Source organism: Cyprinodon variegatus, unplaced genomic scaffold (genome assembly GCF_000732505.1).
Source record: "Cyprinodon variegatus isolate N-32 unplaced genomic scaffold, C_variegatus-1.0 Scaffold1275, whole genome shotgun sequence".
NCBI classification, from domain to species: Eukaryota; Metazoa; Chordata; class Actinopteri; order Cyprinodontiformes; family Cyprinodontidae; genus Cyprinodon; species Cyprinodon variegatus.
Window position 1 is genome coordinate 95,846 of NW_015151728.1, and position 16,666 is coordinate 112,511.

Genomic DNA, 16,666 nt, shown 5'->3' on the forward strand with positions numbered 1-16,666 from the left:
AGAAAGCTTTTTTTTCCTTTTTAGATAATTTTCTGTTTTCTCTAAGTTTAAATCAAACAAAGTGTTTTTCTCTGGCTTACTCTTTTTAATTCAGAATTTTCACCATTTTTCATATCTCCATCACCCTGCTGTTCGACTTCTCTGCAAACACAGGTGGGCTGCGAGTCCTGCTGTATTAGCGTCCAGAAATGCCGATATTTCATTCAGTTAATGGTGGTAAAGGTGCAATTTTATCTGTTACAATCAACCTGGGTCTTATTTTGAGGACTTGTGATGCACCATTGAATCGTTTAAATAGTTTTCACTTAAATATTTACAATTAAGCTTTTAAACACTCCTTTATCACTGATAGTGAAACTGACTGGGAAATTTCACATGTAGCTTTAACATTGGTATGCAACACACAAAAAAATCCATTGTTGGCTCACCACCCTCTGGCTAAATTTCCCGTTTAAAAATATTTACTGTGCAAACTTATCAACTAGTCAGATGTTCACAAATTAGAGTTTATATGATCCAGAACAATGTTTTACGAGACAGTTGGTTTAAAATACTACAAGTTCATTACAGAATTGTCTTCTGTTGGACTGTTGGACTAATCACACTTGAGGTCTCTGTGGCCAATTACATTTTGTTTTTGCAAAAATCCAATTTTATTTCGCTTGGTTGCTCACATTACTAATTATATTCAAATCCATTACACTTCTGTCTGACAAGTTCACAACCCCAAAGCAAAAGAGTAATGGTGGATGACAGTGTCCCTGTGTTATTATTAACCTGTTGAGCAATGAGAGGCAGTGATATTATGACCACATCATAACAAGATGAAGAAAGGTAAGAAAGAACAGAGCATTTTTATTTACAAGAGCCTTGAGTGGAGCAGTGAATACTGCTGCTGTAGATAAATCTGTGTGGAACTTTAGTAGGAGTAGAAAATGAGGTTATATTTGGATCAAATGTGACATTGACACAGTGGGTAGCACTGCTGCCTTGCAGTAAAAAGGTTCTGGGTTCAATTCCCAGCATGTGAGGGGGTCTCTCCAGGTACTCCGGATTCCTCCCACAGTCCAAAAACATGACTGTTAGGTTAATTGGCTGCTCTAAATTCTCCTTAGGTGTGTGTGCGTGAATGGTTTTTTGTCCTGTTTGTCTGTCTGTGTTGCCCTGTGATAGACTAGCGACCTGTCCAGGGTGTGCCAAATAACAGCTGGAGATAGGCACCAGCAACACTAGAAACCCCAGCAGGGATAAGCATTATGGAAAATGGATGGATGGTTCCTGTGTAGAGGAAAATGCTTTCCCCATAGCATGCCTTGGTGTGTAAACCATCTAAATATGGTACTCTAAACCAGTGGTTCCCAACTTTTTTGACTTGTGTGCCGCTTTGAGTATTTTGTCTTACCATTAGTACCCCCCCTCAGTCAAAGTATTGGTGAAACTTGGAAGGCTGAAACTTAGAAAGCGATCAGATACATACCAGATTTACTACCACATGTAAAAGTGTCTACAATCTGATTTCTAGGGGGTGAAAAGATCAGTTTTGAGTCACATCTGCTTGCTGTGTGCACGTAGCCTTATTCTACATCTATACATTCTAATTCCCTAGATTTGAACTTTCTAAAGACATTAAGAGAACTAGCTACTGTAGATGGTAAATCCTTATAATGTTTATAGAATTTAACTTCTAAAATGATTGGGTGTGATGTAGAAACAGAACAGATCTCCGCTGCCAGATGGTCTTCAGGTTACTATCCGGCCAATTTACAATGTAATCAGTAACCAGATAATTCATTACCTTGTAAGCACAATTCGTCTTTCTAGGCTGTTTTGTGATGACCAAGCACAGTTTAGGACGAATGTCTGAGGGACAAGTGGAACCTTTACTGATTAAAGCTTCAACTGCTTTAGGGAAGACTGGTGCGCAAAGGGGGAAATGAAGTGAGACAATGGAGCGTGAGGGTTCAAAACACCTAATGGAGTGGCCTGCTTGCTGAGCTAATAGACTGCTTCAAATTGAAAGGAGCAGCAGGCGTCTAAATAGAGCGATGAGGAACATTTCCTCCTGTTCATTTCATCAGCTTCTACTTGGAGAAAAAGACAAAATAGAAGAGGAGGGGGAAAAAAACAACTTTGCCTGCCACATATTGTTTGCCATAGCGAAGGATTCCTTCATATTTAATCATTCTTCCACTTTGAACTGTGACTGAATTCCTTGTGGAGTAAAAAATGTGTTGTTGTTTTTTTGGTTTCAACTGTTCCAAAATGTGGTGGAACAATAAAAATCTCTCATCGTTTCAATAATTTTCTATTATCCTTTATGTAGATTCATGTTTTTCTGCTTATACTTACAGTAGTTCATAGGAAGAGAAACAATTGTCATAGCTGAATTGTGACCATAATAGTCAGCAGGGGTCAGACAGGTACACTAAAACCACCAATTAACCTACTAAACAATAGCTGAGAAATAATAAATTATTAAAAAGTAGTTTGCGAGATTTGGCACTTTCCAAAAAAATGATTTATTCAGCAATAAATAAACCCTTTCTGTTCAATTAGAGTTTAAGAAAACAAGTCATGCCACTCAGCTTGAAGCTGACTGGAAGATTTGACCTCTTCCTTAACGCTGTGGGGCCACAACTGTGCTAATTAGCTGTAAATTGTTAATCAATAAATGCAGTTTTTCCTTCTCAGTGCCATTGATGCATTCACTAACCTGCATTGCAGTAACAGGAATTTAGCTATTTTGGCAGTTTATTTTCAGAAACACCTGGATTGCTCAGCTTCTTAGAAAACTAGAGATATCCCGGGTCTCAAAGACATAGAACATTGATCAAAAGCATGTTCTGCTTAAAGAGGAAAAACACGGCAGCGTTACCCGGCACTGCCAGTTTTCACTGAGGCAGAAAGCACTTGAAAGCACCGCAAAAGGGCTGTGGGCACACAGATGATAGCATCTCAACCTCTCCCCTGATAAACAAATCATTTTAAATGGTGTTTTTGCAAGGTGTCTGAATTTTAATCACATCTGCACTCACCATTAAATCCCATTCCGTGTACTGTCAATAGCTGCAAAGAATTAGGATGGACATTGAGTGGGGTGAATCCATGCAAGACTGTTTTTTCTCTGCCATAGACAGACATCAGCATTTATCTCTGTTTTGTTTGCTTCCTGATTTACTCACTAATTACATAAAGCGATCCTAGCACTTGATTAGAATTCAGAACTAATGCCTACAAGATGCAAATCACTTAATATTTTCTTAGGAAAGTAAAAGCTGTAATTATACTAGTACCACTATCCTTCACAATCACTTTTGACTAAAAGGCTGGGGGTGTGTGATTTTGGAGAAAATGATCATGGCTGAAATTATCTTTTTTATCAACATACCATGACAAAGGTGTAATGATGCAATTAGATCGCACATGGTATTTAGTTCATTAAAATGAGTCAGAACAAGATTGTTGCAAATAACCTAGATTTCTTTTCAATGGAGCAAGGTTTTTACAAACAAAAATAAAGTGTTTTAAAGAAACTGTACTGTTTACGTTCATATCTGACTTCTATGACTAATGCAGCTTCCAGCAGGACCTCCCTAAAGGTGGTGCTCTGACCAGAAGTAGTTGGGAAATAGCTTCATTTAATGTTTTAGCAAATAGGGGAAAACAATTACATATCTCTGTTTTTATGGAATTCTGTAGAGAATATTAGATTGTGTAAACAGGTTGATTAAACAGATTTGAAATCCTTGGTTGCTCTTGAAAATAATTGAAACATCCCTTTACTAAGACTGTTACAGTACATCAAGCTCACAAAACAAGACAATAGGTGATAATGGGGTTAGAAAAACATGGGAAAATATTTTTTATGCATATGTAAATCTAAGTGTTTTAGTTTTATGAGATTTAGAATATAGGTTTCAAAGTATGTTTTTAACAATTTAAGAATTTTAAATAGCCTCTCTTCCACTGCGGACCAAAATACAACAGCACCATTGATTTAATAATGGTTGAAGCTTCTAAAAGCTACTGTACACCTTTCTGGACTGCACTTGAACCTCTCTGTATGAACACATTTGAAGGTCATGCAAAGAATTTAGATGTAAAGAAGCTCCTTTCCGTTGCCTTCAATGTGTTGGAAACGTGAAATATTATGAAAGGCTCAAAGCTAGTTTGTGCAGAACAATTTAAACAGTTATGACACCTTTGTTATGGAAAACAGTTCTAAGTTTAGGCCCAAAAAGACAAATATGTATCTAATAAAAAGCAAGACTGTAGAGAATTATATAAGTGGCACAACATCTACTCGGCAGGTAAACACAGGAGCCAGTGATGCTGATATTTGTGAGGGTTTTTTTATGTATACTAATGGATAAAAGGCAATCCATAATGTCTTCTCATTAGTCATATTCAGTCATTTCTATTATTACAAAGAGGTAAATGTCCCAAAGAAAATTGTTTAATGCCTTTCTAATGTATTGTTTCACCATTGATTTACCATAAAACAAATTTAAGAATGTTATTAAATATGGAAAATAATTCATTTAAGAGGACTGTTATTTTGAGTGCTGCGCATGTAGTTATAGTGGGCTGTGGGAATTGAGAAAATAATTACATTACTATAATTCTTAATTATATAATTACTATTATTATCATTATCATTTTACATCCATGTATTATTATGATATCTTTTATTTTCTAATAGAAACATATTTCTTAACACATATTTTTAGAAAAATACAAATTACTTGTATAAACTTATGAAATTCATACTATCTATCTATCTTTATACATATTAGTGTATTTTGACATTCTCAACAATAGGAAAGAATTAAATGAATATAAGCTGCCGGGTCCTGTAACTGCAGGAGTATCAGCAGCCACCCTTATAGTGTGTTCCCACCAACTTTCCTCACAAAGTTACACCCTTGTATTAAGTATACATTTTTGACAGCGTACAATACGATGGAATATTTTCCTTTATATCAGGAAGTAAATATAAGGAATTACTCTAAACATATATGACACCGAACTGTAACAACAGCAGACATATTTGGTTTAGCCAAACCTCATGATGGAAAGCCCTGCAAACTATTTTTGCAGCCTCCGCATATGTATCTTATTGGGGGTTAAAAGTGCGTACTTCGCATGATGCAGCTGTAGATCACTACCTTGTGTATCAGAAAAAATGCAGCTGAAGCACTTCTGAAGTATCAGCGAGATAGTAGCCTATAAAAAAGCCTCATCATGGTTCAGTTGACAGAAAGAAATATTGCTGGGGAAAGGTAAGGGGGGTACAATTTGTTAGACAAGGTTATATAACTGCGTAAGTTATAAAACCATAATGTTTAAAAAAGAAAAGTTATTTACAAAACACTTCAGTAATTTTTCCATGAGAGAAGAGACCCCTATAAATATTAATCATTCTATGTTTAAACTATTGTATAGCATAGAAATTAATGTGTGTGAATTATCTGCCTGTTATTGTTCCTAATACTGCAGAACTATGCAGCATACTTGTGTGGAGAATTGCCATGTGGCTCCAGTTAATGTGAACGTGAGCCTCCCCAGAACATCTGTCAAAGATTAGCAGTAAAGTGAAAAAGGCAGTTCCTGTTCATACATTCCAAAATAATCTGGCAACAATTTTCCTCTGAGAAGGTTGAAAGGGGGAGGGGTCTGCAGGTCAGAGAAACTGCACAAACTCCTCTCTGTTTAGGCTTGGTTCTTGCTTTTCACAAAGGCAGAGAAATATCTGAAAATAATGAGTAAATACTATATAAAAGATTGTAGAAATGGCCCCTTTTACTGAGAGAATAAAGCAATAATCTGTCCTGCAGAAGACTATTCATTAACGTTAACCAAAATGCAACATAACACAAACCACTACTTTTAGGAATAAAAGTAATTTCTTTACAAAACACCTTTTGACCTGCAAATGTTTCCAACTTTAAGGATAGCATTGATTTCACAGTGTTAGATTATCAAGCTCCCATGTCTCAAAGCATCATGTTAGATGGAAAAAAAGAATCTCTAAGACAAATAAAAAAAGAAAATGGGATGTCTCATCATATGAGGAAACATGCTATGATCAAATAACTTAAGCTTCAGAAAGTAAAGTGCATTGCAGGTGTTGTTTTTTTTTTAGTATATCTGTCTTTTTCTTTTTAAGGATGGTTTAACCTTTGTACTTATGTGAGAGGCCTGATCCGTGACCCAGGGTTGGACCTTTAGTGTTTCACAGTGCTGTGCCCTTGTAAAACCATTCTGATTGGCCAATTTTTGCTTTTACTAAAACAATCTTCTCACACCAGAAAATCTATTCACACCATTTGTTGCATGTGAAACAACTGATAATGGAATTTAGGCAAAAAGTCAAATTACAATGCAGAGAAAACTGTGATAAATATCTGCTTTTCTTACTCCAATCCATGGCCTACATTGTAAATGTAAGAGAGACTGCATTATAAAATCTGTATTGACATGCTGCACGGTTAATCTATAATATGTGCATGAAATTATATTTCTACGGGGCAAATAGTTAACCAATACATGTAGTGGAGAAATAGAAAACCAGTGACTGTCTTGGTATTCATGCTACTGATTTTGTGTAGCAAAAGAATCAAATGAAAGTTGTGAAATAAAAGCAGTGAGATTGTTCGTGCAATGCCAGAAGTCAAGTACAGTAGGTGGTCCTTAGTTACAGATAAAAGAAGCAAATATACATGCTTGTTATCGTGAACCCTTCTAAAGAAACATTAAAGTTCTGCCTCTGGATTTTATATTTCCAGAACCAGATTGGTAGGAAAAATCACTGCAGACCTAATTTATTTTTTACCCTGGTCATAACTGCTTCCAACCTCTGCCCTCTGGTAGGCACTACAGAGCACTGTATGACAAAACCAACAGATCCAGGAACTATTTCTCTCCACAAGCCATCACTATAATGAGCTGCTCACTCTTACTCACAGTGTCAGGAAACACCAGCAACTCTACCTCCATTTATCCCATGTTCACATGTTATCACTTATTCTAATATCTACTAATTCATTTCTGTATCGCCTGCACTCTGCTAATTGCTCTACAGCTCCACTTTATTTTATAACTGTATTATTGTGTTATTACATACATAAGTGCATCATAAACATTGTATGATCCAAAGTCAAATTCCTGGTATGTATATACATACCTAGAACATAAAGCTGATTCTTATCCTGAAGAAATAATCTCATAAGCTTTATCCAAATCCAAAAAGACATGTTCACTTAAAGTTCAGGGGCTGAACGTTTGGTGCACAAACAGTTAATAAAAGTGTATTATATAGCATATATCCTATTGCATAGTATATCCCAAGCTTTTGGGATATACAGTAGGGTGGTGTAAAGCCTGTTTCTTACATATTTAGGGATCATTTGTCAATTTGAAAACATTTAAATCCTTGGAGAGATCATGGCGCCTCATGCTGTAGAGCGTACTGTATGCTGTTGGAGTTTGTATTTTTAACAAGATCCCCAAAAACACCAATAAGGGGAAAGCATACTGTTTTCAGATCAGCAAGATTAATTGTATAAATCCAGTAAATCCATGGTGGAAAACCCATTAACAGGATTTAAAATCTTCTAGTACTTTTTTTGTTTATTCATTTAATGTTATAATTTTTACAGAAAACATGTATGGCATTTTTGTGTTTGTTTTTCCCCTTCCCTTTTTGAAAATTGATTTTGCTGTAACTCACTTCATTAAACACACCAGTGTTAAAGCACAAATTTATTGTTTGGACATAATGATTACTTAAAAATCAATAAGGAAACTTGCAGGTGACTTTGAAAGTATTTTCTGAGAATCTAAAAGCACAAGACGAATGCCACAAACAGAGCTTTCAAATTCCTGCCGTAGACTCCATAAACAATACTTTCAAAGCTGGGAAATACATAGGGGATGCCAACTGACAATGCAGAAGAATATTGTAAGTCAAAAACAAGATCAAAAGCAAGCTTGAATGCATCATAACTAGATGTCAAATATCAGAAAACTCTGTGACTTGGAATGTCAAAAGTCTTTGACTGGCTATGTGTGTGTGTGGGAGTGTGATTCAGGCACAAGCACATCAAGATGTCACTTTATAACCTCTGGCTCAGGAGGCTCCTGTCATCTTCACATTTCAGAGATCCTCAGCCTGCCCTGCCAGCTATGCTAAATATAGAATGGGGACAGAATTTCTGTACGGAGCCACTGCTCTCTTTATCTACATCTAATGTTAAAATGCATGTTTATACACAGCCTTCATCCTACTGTTATTCACATACGAATGCAGGACTACACGGACCAGCACATCAAGGGATGTTAAGATCCTTATTGCACTCCGAGTGCAGAGGTTTGGATCCCTCATAAGAGTTGCTCACGCTTTCCAATTACATTTCTGTCTAGGGTCTTGGACTGTGTTATTGTACCTTGGACAGTCGCTCAAAAATTCTTTCATTCTGCCCAGAGGAACAATCAATCACTCGTCTTTACCTGGCCAGATCTCAAAACGCACCACTCTGTCAGAGAGAGAGAAAGAGTTACTTTATTTGACCTTGTTCTGCTTCTTACCTCGTCTGGGCAGAGTTACCGAAGGGAGCAGAAGAACTCTCTGTGGCAATTAATTGTGCTACTTATCTGTAATGTGAACGCTGGATGTTACATCTCCAGCAGATATTAATTTAAGGATGTCTCAGGATGGGCAAGGCCAAAGCTAAATATACAGAGAAGCCTGTATTAAAGAATATAGATTCTTTTGTAATGTGATAACCCCTTTTCTGGCTTAGTTTTTTTTTTCCCTCTTTCATCTTTTTTTACTTAGTCATTGTGCTCCATTGAAACTAAACACTGAGTTAAATGGGAAAAACAGCCTTAGTTTTTGTGATTTTTTGTTTTTGGACATGCAGAAAAATCATAATTTTAACCAAATAAAATGGAGGACATTCAATTTAAGTAAACAGGAAGAGAAAAAAGCCTCACCGTGGCAACAAGTCTATTAATACTTCAGGCACATGCATGCAGTTATTTTAAGAAAGCAGGGGCACTATTATTAGCTACAAACACATCAAGCCTGTATAATTAATGTGTAATGTATGAATTTCATTTCAACACACTAACTGGAATCTCAGATTAATTTTGTACGTCAACTCAATGAAACAAATTAAAACATGATTAAGCAGATAAACTTCTAAACATTTAAAATAAATGTGCAGCACTTCATTTCCATGATGACCGGTCTCTATGTTCTGATTTTCATGATTGCAAAATTCTACAGTGGATATTTGTAATAAAAAATCCTTTGTGAGTTCTTAAAAAAAGAAAAGAAAATTTCACAATTTCAAACTGTGAAATTGTGAACTAGGCAATTCAGTACAAAGACAATTCAATGTGCTTTATATGGATTAAACAGTAGAATAGTAAACTAGGTGGTCAAACACAGACTAGACTCATAAAAACACCTGTGAATAAGCTTTTACTTGGTTAAGTATCTGAACAATATTGTTTATCTCTTTCAAAACGTATGTCATCTCTTTTTTTACAGAGCAAACAAAATGCTGCCTGTTTTGTGGCTTCTTTGTTGTAAGGTCACATAAAGATAACTTCTCTTCACACCCTGCCAAACATTTGTAGGAAACATAGATAGGAAAAACAGAGCTGTGTTCCAATTCACACTTATACAAAGTACTTTCACAAACCAAAGCAACAAATCCAAGGCTAGAATGATGCTAGAAAAGTTAACTGCAGTCTGGCTACAATAGCATGTAGCCTGTCTAATACCATAATGCAATATCCCCAATGTTACTGTAGAAAGAGCATCACTGCCAAATTAGCACTTAAAAGCAACTTTTAAATCTAGAACAACTATATCTTAGCTTAAGTAAATATGTCAAAATAAAACTGATGAAACAAATGGACGGCTTTATTACCCCTGTGCAACAATAATGATACATTTTATTTTATATCAACACATTAGACAAATGTGTTGCCTTTTTAAGTACTGGGTCCTCCAAATATCATTGAGAGCAGTGCAATACAAAAAACTTTTTTTTTTTTTGGTTTCTTTCTTGCAGTCGTTGACTTTTTCTGTGCCTGTACTAACGATGACGGAGTTAATGGTGTCTCTATCTGTCTTTGTTTAGTGTGTTTTGTAAATATCTTATTTGTCTGCGACATCAACCTGCCAGGAGGGACTCCAGATGGAAATTAGCCTAAGGCTATAATCTGGGATATTTATATTAACTAATACATAATAATCTAATAAAATCATATTAATATGCATTTTCCTAAATTTTTTTTCTAAACAATTCAATAAATTATTTTTTAAGCTTTGTATAAAATATAGAAATATAAGCCCAATATTTACCATACCAAAAATTGAGTTTTATTCATTTTCTCTTCCTAATGGTTAGGCTGTTTTGCAACCTCTGACTTTGAGTTGATTAAGTCACTCTATTCCAATATAAAATGCATGGTTCGCTACAGAGACCTAGAGACCCCTGGGTCAGGCAGCCACTCCATAACTACAGCTAGCCCTCTAGATTGGAGGCTGGTAAACATTAATGGATGCATAGTTATGTAACTTGTAGTTTGATTCCAGTAGTAGATGTGCCCTAATCACTATGCATATACGCCTACGTAAAACTTTAACTGCTAAAAATAAGGTTCATATCATGGCATTTAGAGCTAAAAGCAAAACCTGCCCTACAAAGAGCAGAATAAAATTGAAATAACAGGCCAATCCAGCTTTTTCTTATTGTCGGGGAGCCAAAAATGCTGCATATTAATGAATTAAAAATTCCTAGATGACAATAATACATCAGAACATTCTTAATTAACTTATGTATGTAAAATTTATTTTGACATAGTAACAAAAAATAATTTATATGAACATAAATAATCCTAACATATTCTGACATAGCGTCAAGCCACTCATAGCAAACATACTTCATGGAAATAGTGTACACATGCGCACTCAGGACAGCTTGCCTTATTCAGAACAACTTGTCCTGACAAGCGTTTACATGCACGCCAAATTAATTGTCAATCCGTATAAACCACCAGATAATAATTTCATTTTGATCCTGACAATGCAGGGGAATGGAATACTGTAGAATACTTCCTATGTAATATATATAAATATATATAGTGCATAATTGTGCCATATATATTCAATGCTTTGAACTTCCACATCAATAAATTTTTTTGCACCATGTTTTTCTCTCACGCTGTTTAGATTTGATGACTGCTGCGGAAATGAAAATGTCATGAAAGCTATACAAAATGAAATTTATTTTTGTGTACACTCTGTGTACAAAATGACAATAAAAGTTGTCTATGTAAGTCTAAGTCTATGTGCTATGTTTACATGACACATTTTTAGTTTGATCAGATATTTTCCTTTGATTACTTATGTCCAGGTAAACATAGCTTATGTCCTACAGTATAAAGCAGCAACATCAACTAGTACCTGCTCTAATGTAGAAAACAAACAAAAAAACAAACAAAAAAATCGTAAATATTGAGCAAACAGAAAAGAGAAAAAGAGACCAGTTGAGTAATTGGTTAACAGAAAGAGGGAACAAGGGGATAAATGTCTGTATTAATACATGTTCCACTATTATTGAAATAATAGGAAGGGCCCCATTGAAAACTGTCTTGTCCTGGGCAAAGGCTAGGATGTTTGCTTGCATGCTGAAGTAACTAAACACAAACCCTTTCACAATAAAAATAAAGGGTTTTATACATATATTGAGATGTTGTGCCAGGAGATGTTGGTATACTTCTACTTGCTCAATTGTATCTTGATCAATGTTATAAAAAACAACAAAAGTAACAACTTCTTAAAATCATAAATGATAATGCAAAAATCAGCTGAAAACAAGCATCCAAAACAGAGTAGGTAAGCGTCTAAACCTTCCCAGATCAGTCAGCATAATATTTGCATTGTTCAGTGTTTCATAACCGGCCCATTGTCATAGTAGATATGAAGCCTTAATGGAACTTATACATATAGCAATTACACACATTTTTACAAGCCCTTGCTAAAATCATCACATGATGGGGCCAACTGCATTCTCTCCACTCATTTTGTATACCCAATAGGACAAACACTTAAAGTTGAACTCCAAAAGGTCAGCCTTTAGGTGAAAAACTGCTGCTGTGTTACATGCATATTCCCTTTATACCAAACCACTCCTAAACCATATCACAGGGAGCTCTAAACTTGTTCAAGTAAGCCACTGCTATTCAAACACCATTCTAACCAGCACTCATGACTTTGTTTTTTTCTCAGTTCCATAGCAGGTATTAGAACAAGAGCAAGACATGTTGTGTGACACGACTTACTGAACGTCATGATAAAACTCTGACGATATTATAACAGAAACTTCAAATCAGTGAAGTCAGAGCAGAATAAAGCATTCACTTACTGTAGCTGCAGACCAGGAATTGACTGAGTAGGTTGTGCAACAGCAATGTTTGGATTTGCACAAGAAGCATACCAATTGCTTTAATTTCATGACATGCAATGTAAGTGAAGGCCAAATGGTTTAAATAGAAATATTTGGTAACTATTTAAGACATTTGCAGAATAAAACCCTTGCTGCCACAACCTGGGGCAAAATAAGAAAGTACATGCATATATTTGTTTACATTAGTTGTCACTAGAGGGGTTTAATCACAGCAGGCCTTCCTCTAAAGAACTTGACTGCATGGTACATAAATCTGGAGACAACAGTTAAAAGGATGGGTCAAGTGAACTTTTATCCCATTAATTTAGCCTTATTCTAATAGATCCCTTTAAAAAGAGCAACAACTATGGCTTACAGATTAAAGCTGACGTCTGCTTTTCCATGATGTCTTTAAACAAAGCACAAATAGGAGCTTTTAATACAACCTACATGAATCATTCTGTGCCATTCCTTACTGTAAGGCAATATATTCTGACATCATTCCGAAATAAAGCACTCAGACGTGCTTTTTTATGACGATTTCTAAATGATTGGGATAAAAAATATTTACAATTAATTCACTTATTAGTGGAAATTGTTAAAGGCACGCGCTCCGTTAATTGGCTGTATTTCTGAGCTGTTAAAGAAACCTAAAATGACTTACCCAGAAACAAAGAGCGCAAGATTGCAGACATCACGGCTGGAAATCCCAAAAGCAACGGAGCAGGAAACAATGCGCTCAGACCGCCTCTGGATTCATTGGGCTGACCTAAGCGCAGGCACGGCGAGGCGGCACCATCAGCGAGCTGAACAGCGAAATCACACACAAATAAATCTTCATTCAGCGCCTCAGTCCAAGGACGTACAGTAGTAGTATGTTGCACACGCCCGACTCATCTAAGCCTCCCAAGGAGAGCAGGAGGGAGAGAAAGAGGCAGAAATGTGGCTCTTTCTCTTCATTGTCATGTGCATCGCATGCGTCCAAATCAAAGTTGCCCCCAGGTTGTGTGGATCTGGCGTGGGACGTGTTGGTTTCAGGCTCCCCTCTGTCTCCTCCTCGGGCAGCCTCTCCTCTTCTCCTCCTCCGCCGCACAAAGCACCCAAAGAGGAGGAGAGGGCGAATAGGTGGCTGATGAGGGGATGCTGAAGGATGGAGACCTCTAGAGTCTGAAGTTCTCTTACGCATCCAGAGCATCTTACAACACACTGAAAGGATTGATGGGAGGGTGCGTGTCACCCTGTAGCTGCTGTATATTCGCTTTAAAACAACAAAAAAGCAAATTATGCTTGAAAATAAATATACATGAATTTAGTTTATTTTTGTGTGTGTTCAAAGTACAGAATGATACAATAATGATTTGTTTACCAGTGTGAGAAATTACCACTTCAACTGACAAGTTGATTTATGTGGCCACTGTCATAGTAAATGAATAATCCTTTCAAATATGATCTTGCTGCATGTGTAAATGTGTGTTTTTTATGCTACCAGAAGGTAGCAGTTTGAACGCATTTATTATAGCATTCACAGGATGTTATATGTGCATCATGAGCATGAATGCCTTGTGAATTTGTAACTTTTTTTGTTGATTTACTTTTTCTTGTTAATTTAAAACAATTGCAATATTTTTTAGAAAACAAGAATAGTCTATTTCATTTTGGATGAGGTCACAGAGTATTTTTAATCCTCTGTTCTCTTAATTGGACACCAGGAAGTATGGAGACGGCTTGATGCACTAATGGGGGATTCCAAAAATAGACTAATTAAAATTAATAAATACAATTTATAAGTAAAGGATAGGACAGCAATCTCTTACGGATGCACAATTTAGCTAATTTAAGTTTTTCTAAGGTTACATCTCTACCAGATATTTGTTGTTGCCATCAGTGAGTGTTAGGTAGGCTGTAGGCTTGTAGATTTTTAACCACTCTTAGGAGAATCAGTAGCATTAATTTAAACGTTCGTTCACTTTCACGGACTCAGTTGTTTAAGCAAACTCTGTACATTTTTATGATGATGTTGGGAACAGTGGTGGTACCAAACAATTTTCCTACGACTGGCTACTGTAGGCAGGGGACAAAGTGCCCTAAGGGGCGGCCGAAAACTGATAGGCATCAAAAACATCTTAGGGTCAATCAATACAGATCAAAACAAACGTACATGAAAACGAATGCACACATTAATTTCCAAATAAATCACTAAAGACAGACCTGATTTTCAATACGGTCCTTGCTGAAAAAGCTATGGACATATATATACACATCAGTACGGTTTAAAATGATTTATGGATTTAAAATGATCTTTTATTTCTGGGTGGATCATCTAAATAAGTGGTTCTCCTAACTGTCAACCATTCTGGTGATATGTTTACATCCTGTGCGCTCTTCCCGTTAGCTATCTTTTTCTGCGCACACGCAGGTTCAGTTGTATATTCGTGGTGAGCTATGGACAGTCATTTAAGCTCACCTTTATCACCACCGTTGTGTAGCACCTGTGTGCCGCTTGATGCGTAAATAAGCTTCCTGGAGCACAGCGTGCCGGAGTCCATGAATTGTATTGTGCCCACTCCATGCAATTTTTCATTTGTGATACAGCAAAGTTAATCTTATATTCTCAAAGCCTGCTGATAGGTCCTTCAGGCCTACCAAACATTGTCAGGTTTGATGTTAAGCTCACTTTAGTGTAGAAAATTAGGATTATGTTTAGCCTAGATTTTTATAAATCTAGATCCCTTTATATTAATAATAAAATTACAATTTGAGTCTGATCGTTTCAACTCGAAACACAGGTGGTAGCTACAACAAGACAATTAACTTAAATATAGCTTTACACTTGCTATGTAAGTTATAAAACGATCAATTTCAATCAATTCTTTATGGCTGAAAAAAAAAAATTACTTTGCAACTAGCCAGAAACATTGAGGTCAATATTACATAATATATACATCTGAGCCTATATGGCTCTTGAACTGATTAACAAGTCAGACTTAGATTTCAGTCTGTTATTTTATCTTTTTTTTGGATAAAATATGGTTCAAATTTATCATTTAGACTTCAGAATTAGCAATACATTCATGCCTATCATGATGTCATGTAAACCTCAGATGGAAACTACTGATACTTGAAATTGTGTAAGGCTTTCACAGTGACCCTTAGGTTTTAATCTAACAAAAAGGCTTGTTTAACTGTATGAAAGATTTGCATAAAATCTACAATTTAAGGTCAAACCTGAAAGAGCACAGGGCTACTAAATAACATTTCCTGTATTTGCAAGGTGTAAAAATAGTCATAATACTTGAATATATTATGATTACAGCAGCTTGTTCATAGCTTAAATACTAACAAAAGGTCATCATCTAAAACACTGTCCTAAAGCTATTCATTAACCCACAAGAAAGCCATGAAAAACAAGAAAATGTTCAGTTTTCTTAATGATCATTTGCTAACACAGAAAGTGGGTTCTATAAAATAACTCACTCTGTCTTTTATAATAATCTGCTTCAGGTTAATCCAAGGTTGTATTACTACAGCTTAAAATTACAAACTTAAAATCTCTGTGGCTCATCCAACTGTGATGTTACTTTCTAAATAAAAAATATTAAGAATGTTAAATTCTTTCTGCACATCTGTTCTAAACTAGCTGCAAATTGTTTAATTCAGATGATACAGTGAAGATGACAACAAATACCAGGAGTTTGGATAAAGCTATATTTCTACATACTGAGTGACCTTTTCAGTATTTTATTTCCCCCCACGCACCAAAAGTAAACATTGCATCCTGGTCTCACAGCATTACATCCAGGCAGCGTGACCTCTATACGAGCACTATATGGCAGTTGCACACAAATTTGCTGAAAGAATCGCAGTAGTTAGTGTAGTAGATTTTTTATTGTATTGGGCACACAACTCCCCTTGTGATGTGGGGATTTCCTTACTGAGATGTAAATGTAATCAAACTAGGATCTGTGGGCAAGATATTGGATGTTATGTTTAAATCAATGCATCAATGTCAATGTTGGTTTATTCATAAAACGCTTTTGGTTAAACTCAAGGTATTTTATAGTGAAATTAAGCAAACCAAATGTAGGAAACTGTTCATGCTGATTTAAAAACATGGAGTAAAACATAGAATATAAAGTCTAAGCAAATAAAACTCTGATTTCAAAGTGTAGAACAATACATTAAATGACATTTGAGTACAC

General features: G+C 35.8%; 1 protein-coding gene across 1 annotated transcript in view; it reads right to left on the reverse strand.

The window, feature by feature from the left end:
• Positions 1 to 13,586, reverse strand: part of clmp (CXADR-like membrane protein) — an 80,050-nt gene extending 66,464 nt beyond the window's left edge. The window contains exon 1 of the mRNA XM_015401942.1: positions 13,132 to 13,586. Coding sequence (XP_015257428.1) covers positions 13,132 to 13,162 — 31 coding nt within the window. The 5' untranslated portion in view covers positions 13,163 to 13,586. The remainder of the gene's footprint in view (positions 1 to 13,131) is intronic.
• Between the last annotated feature and the right edge of the window lie 3,080 nt (positions 13,587 to 16,666).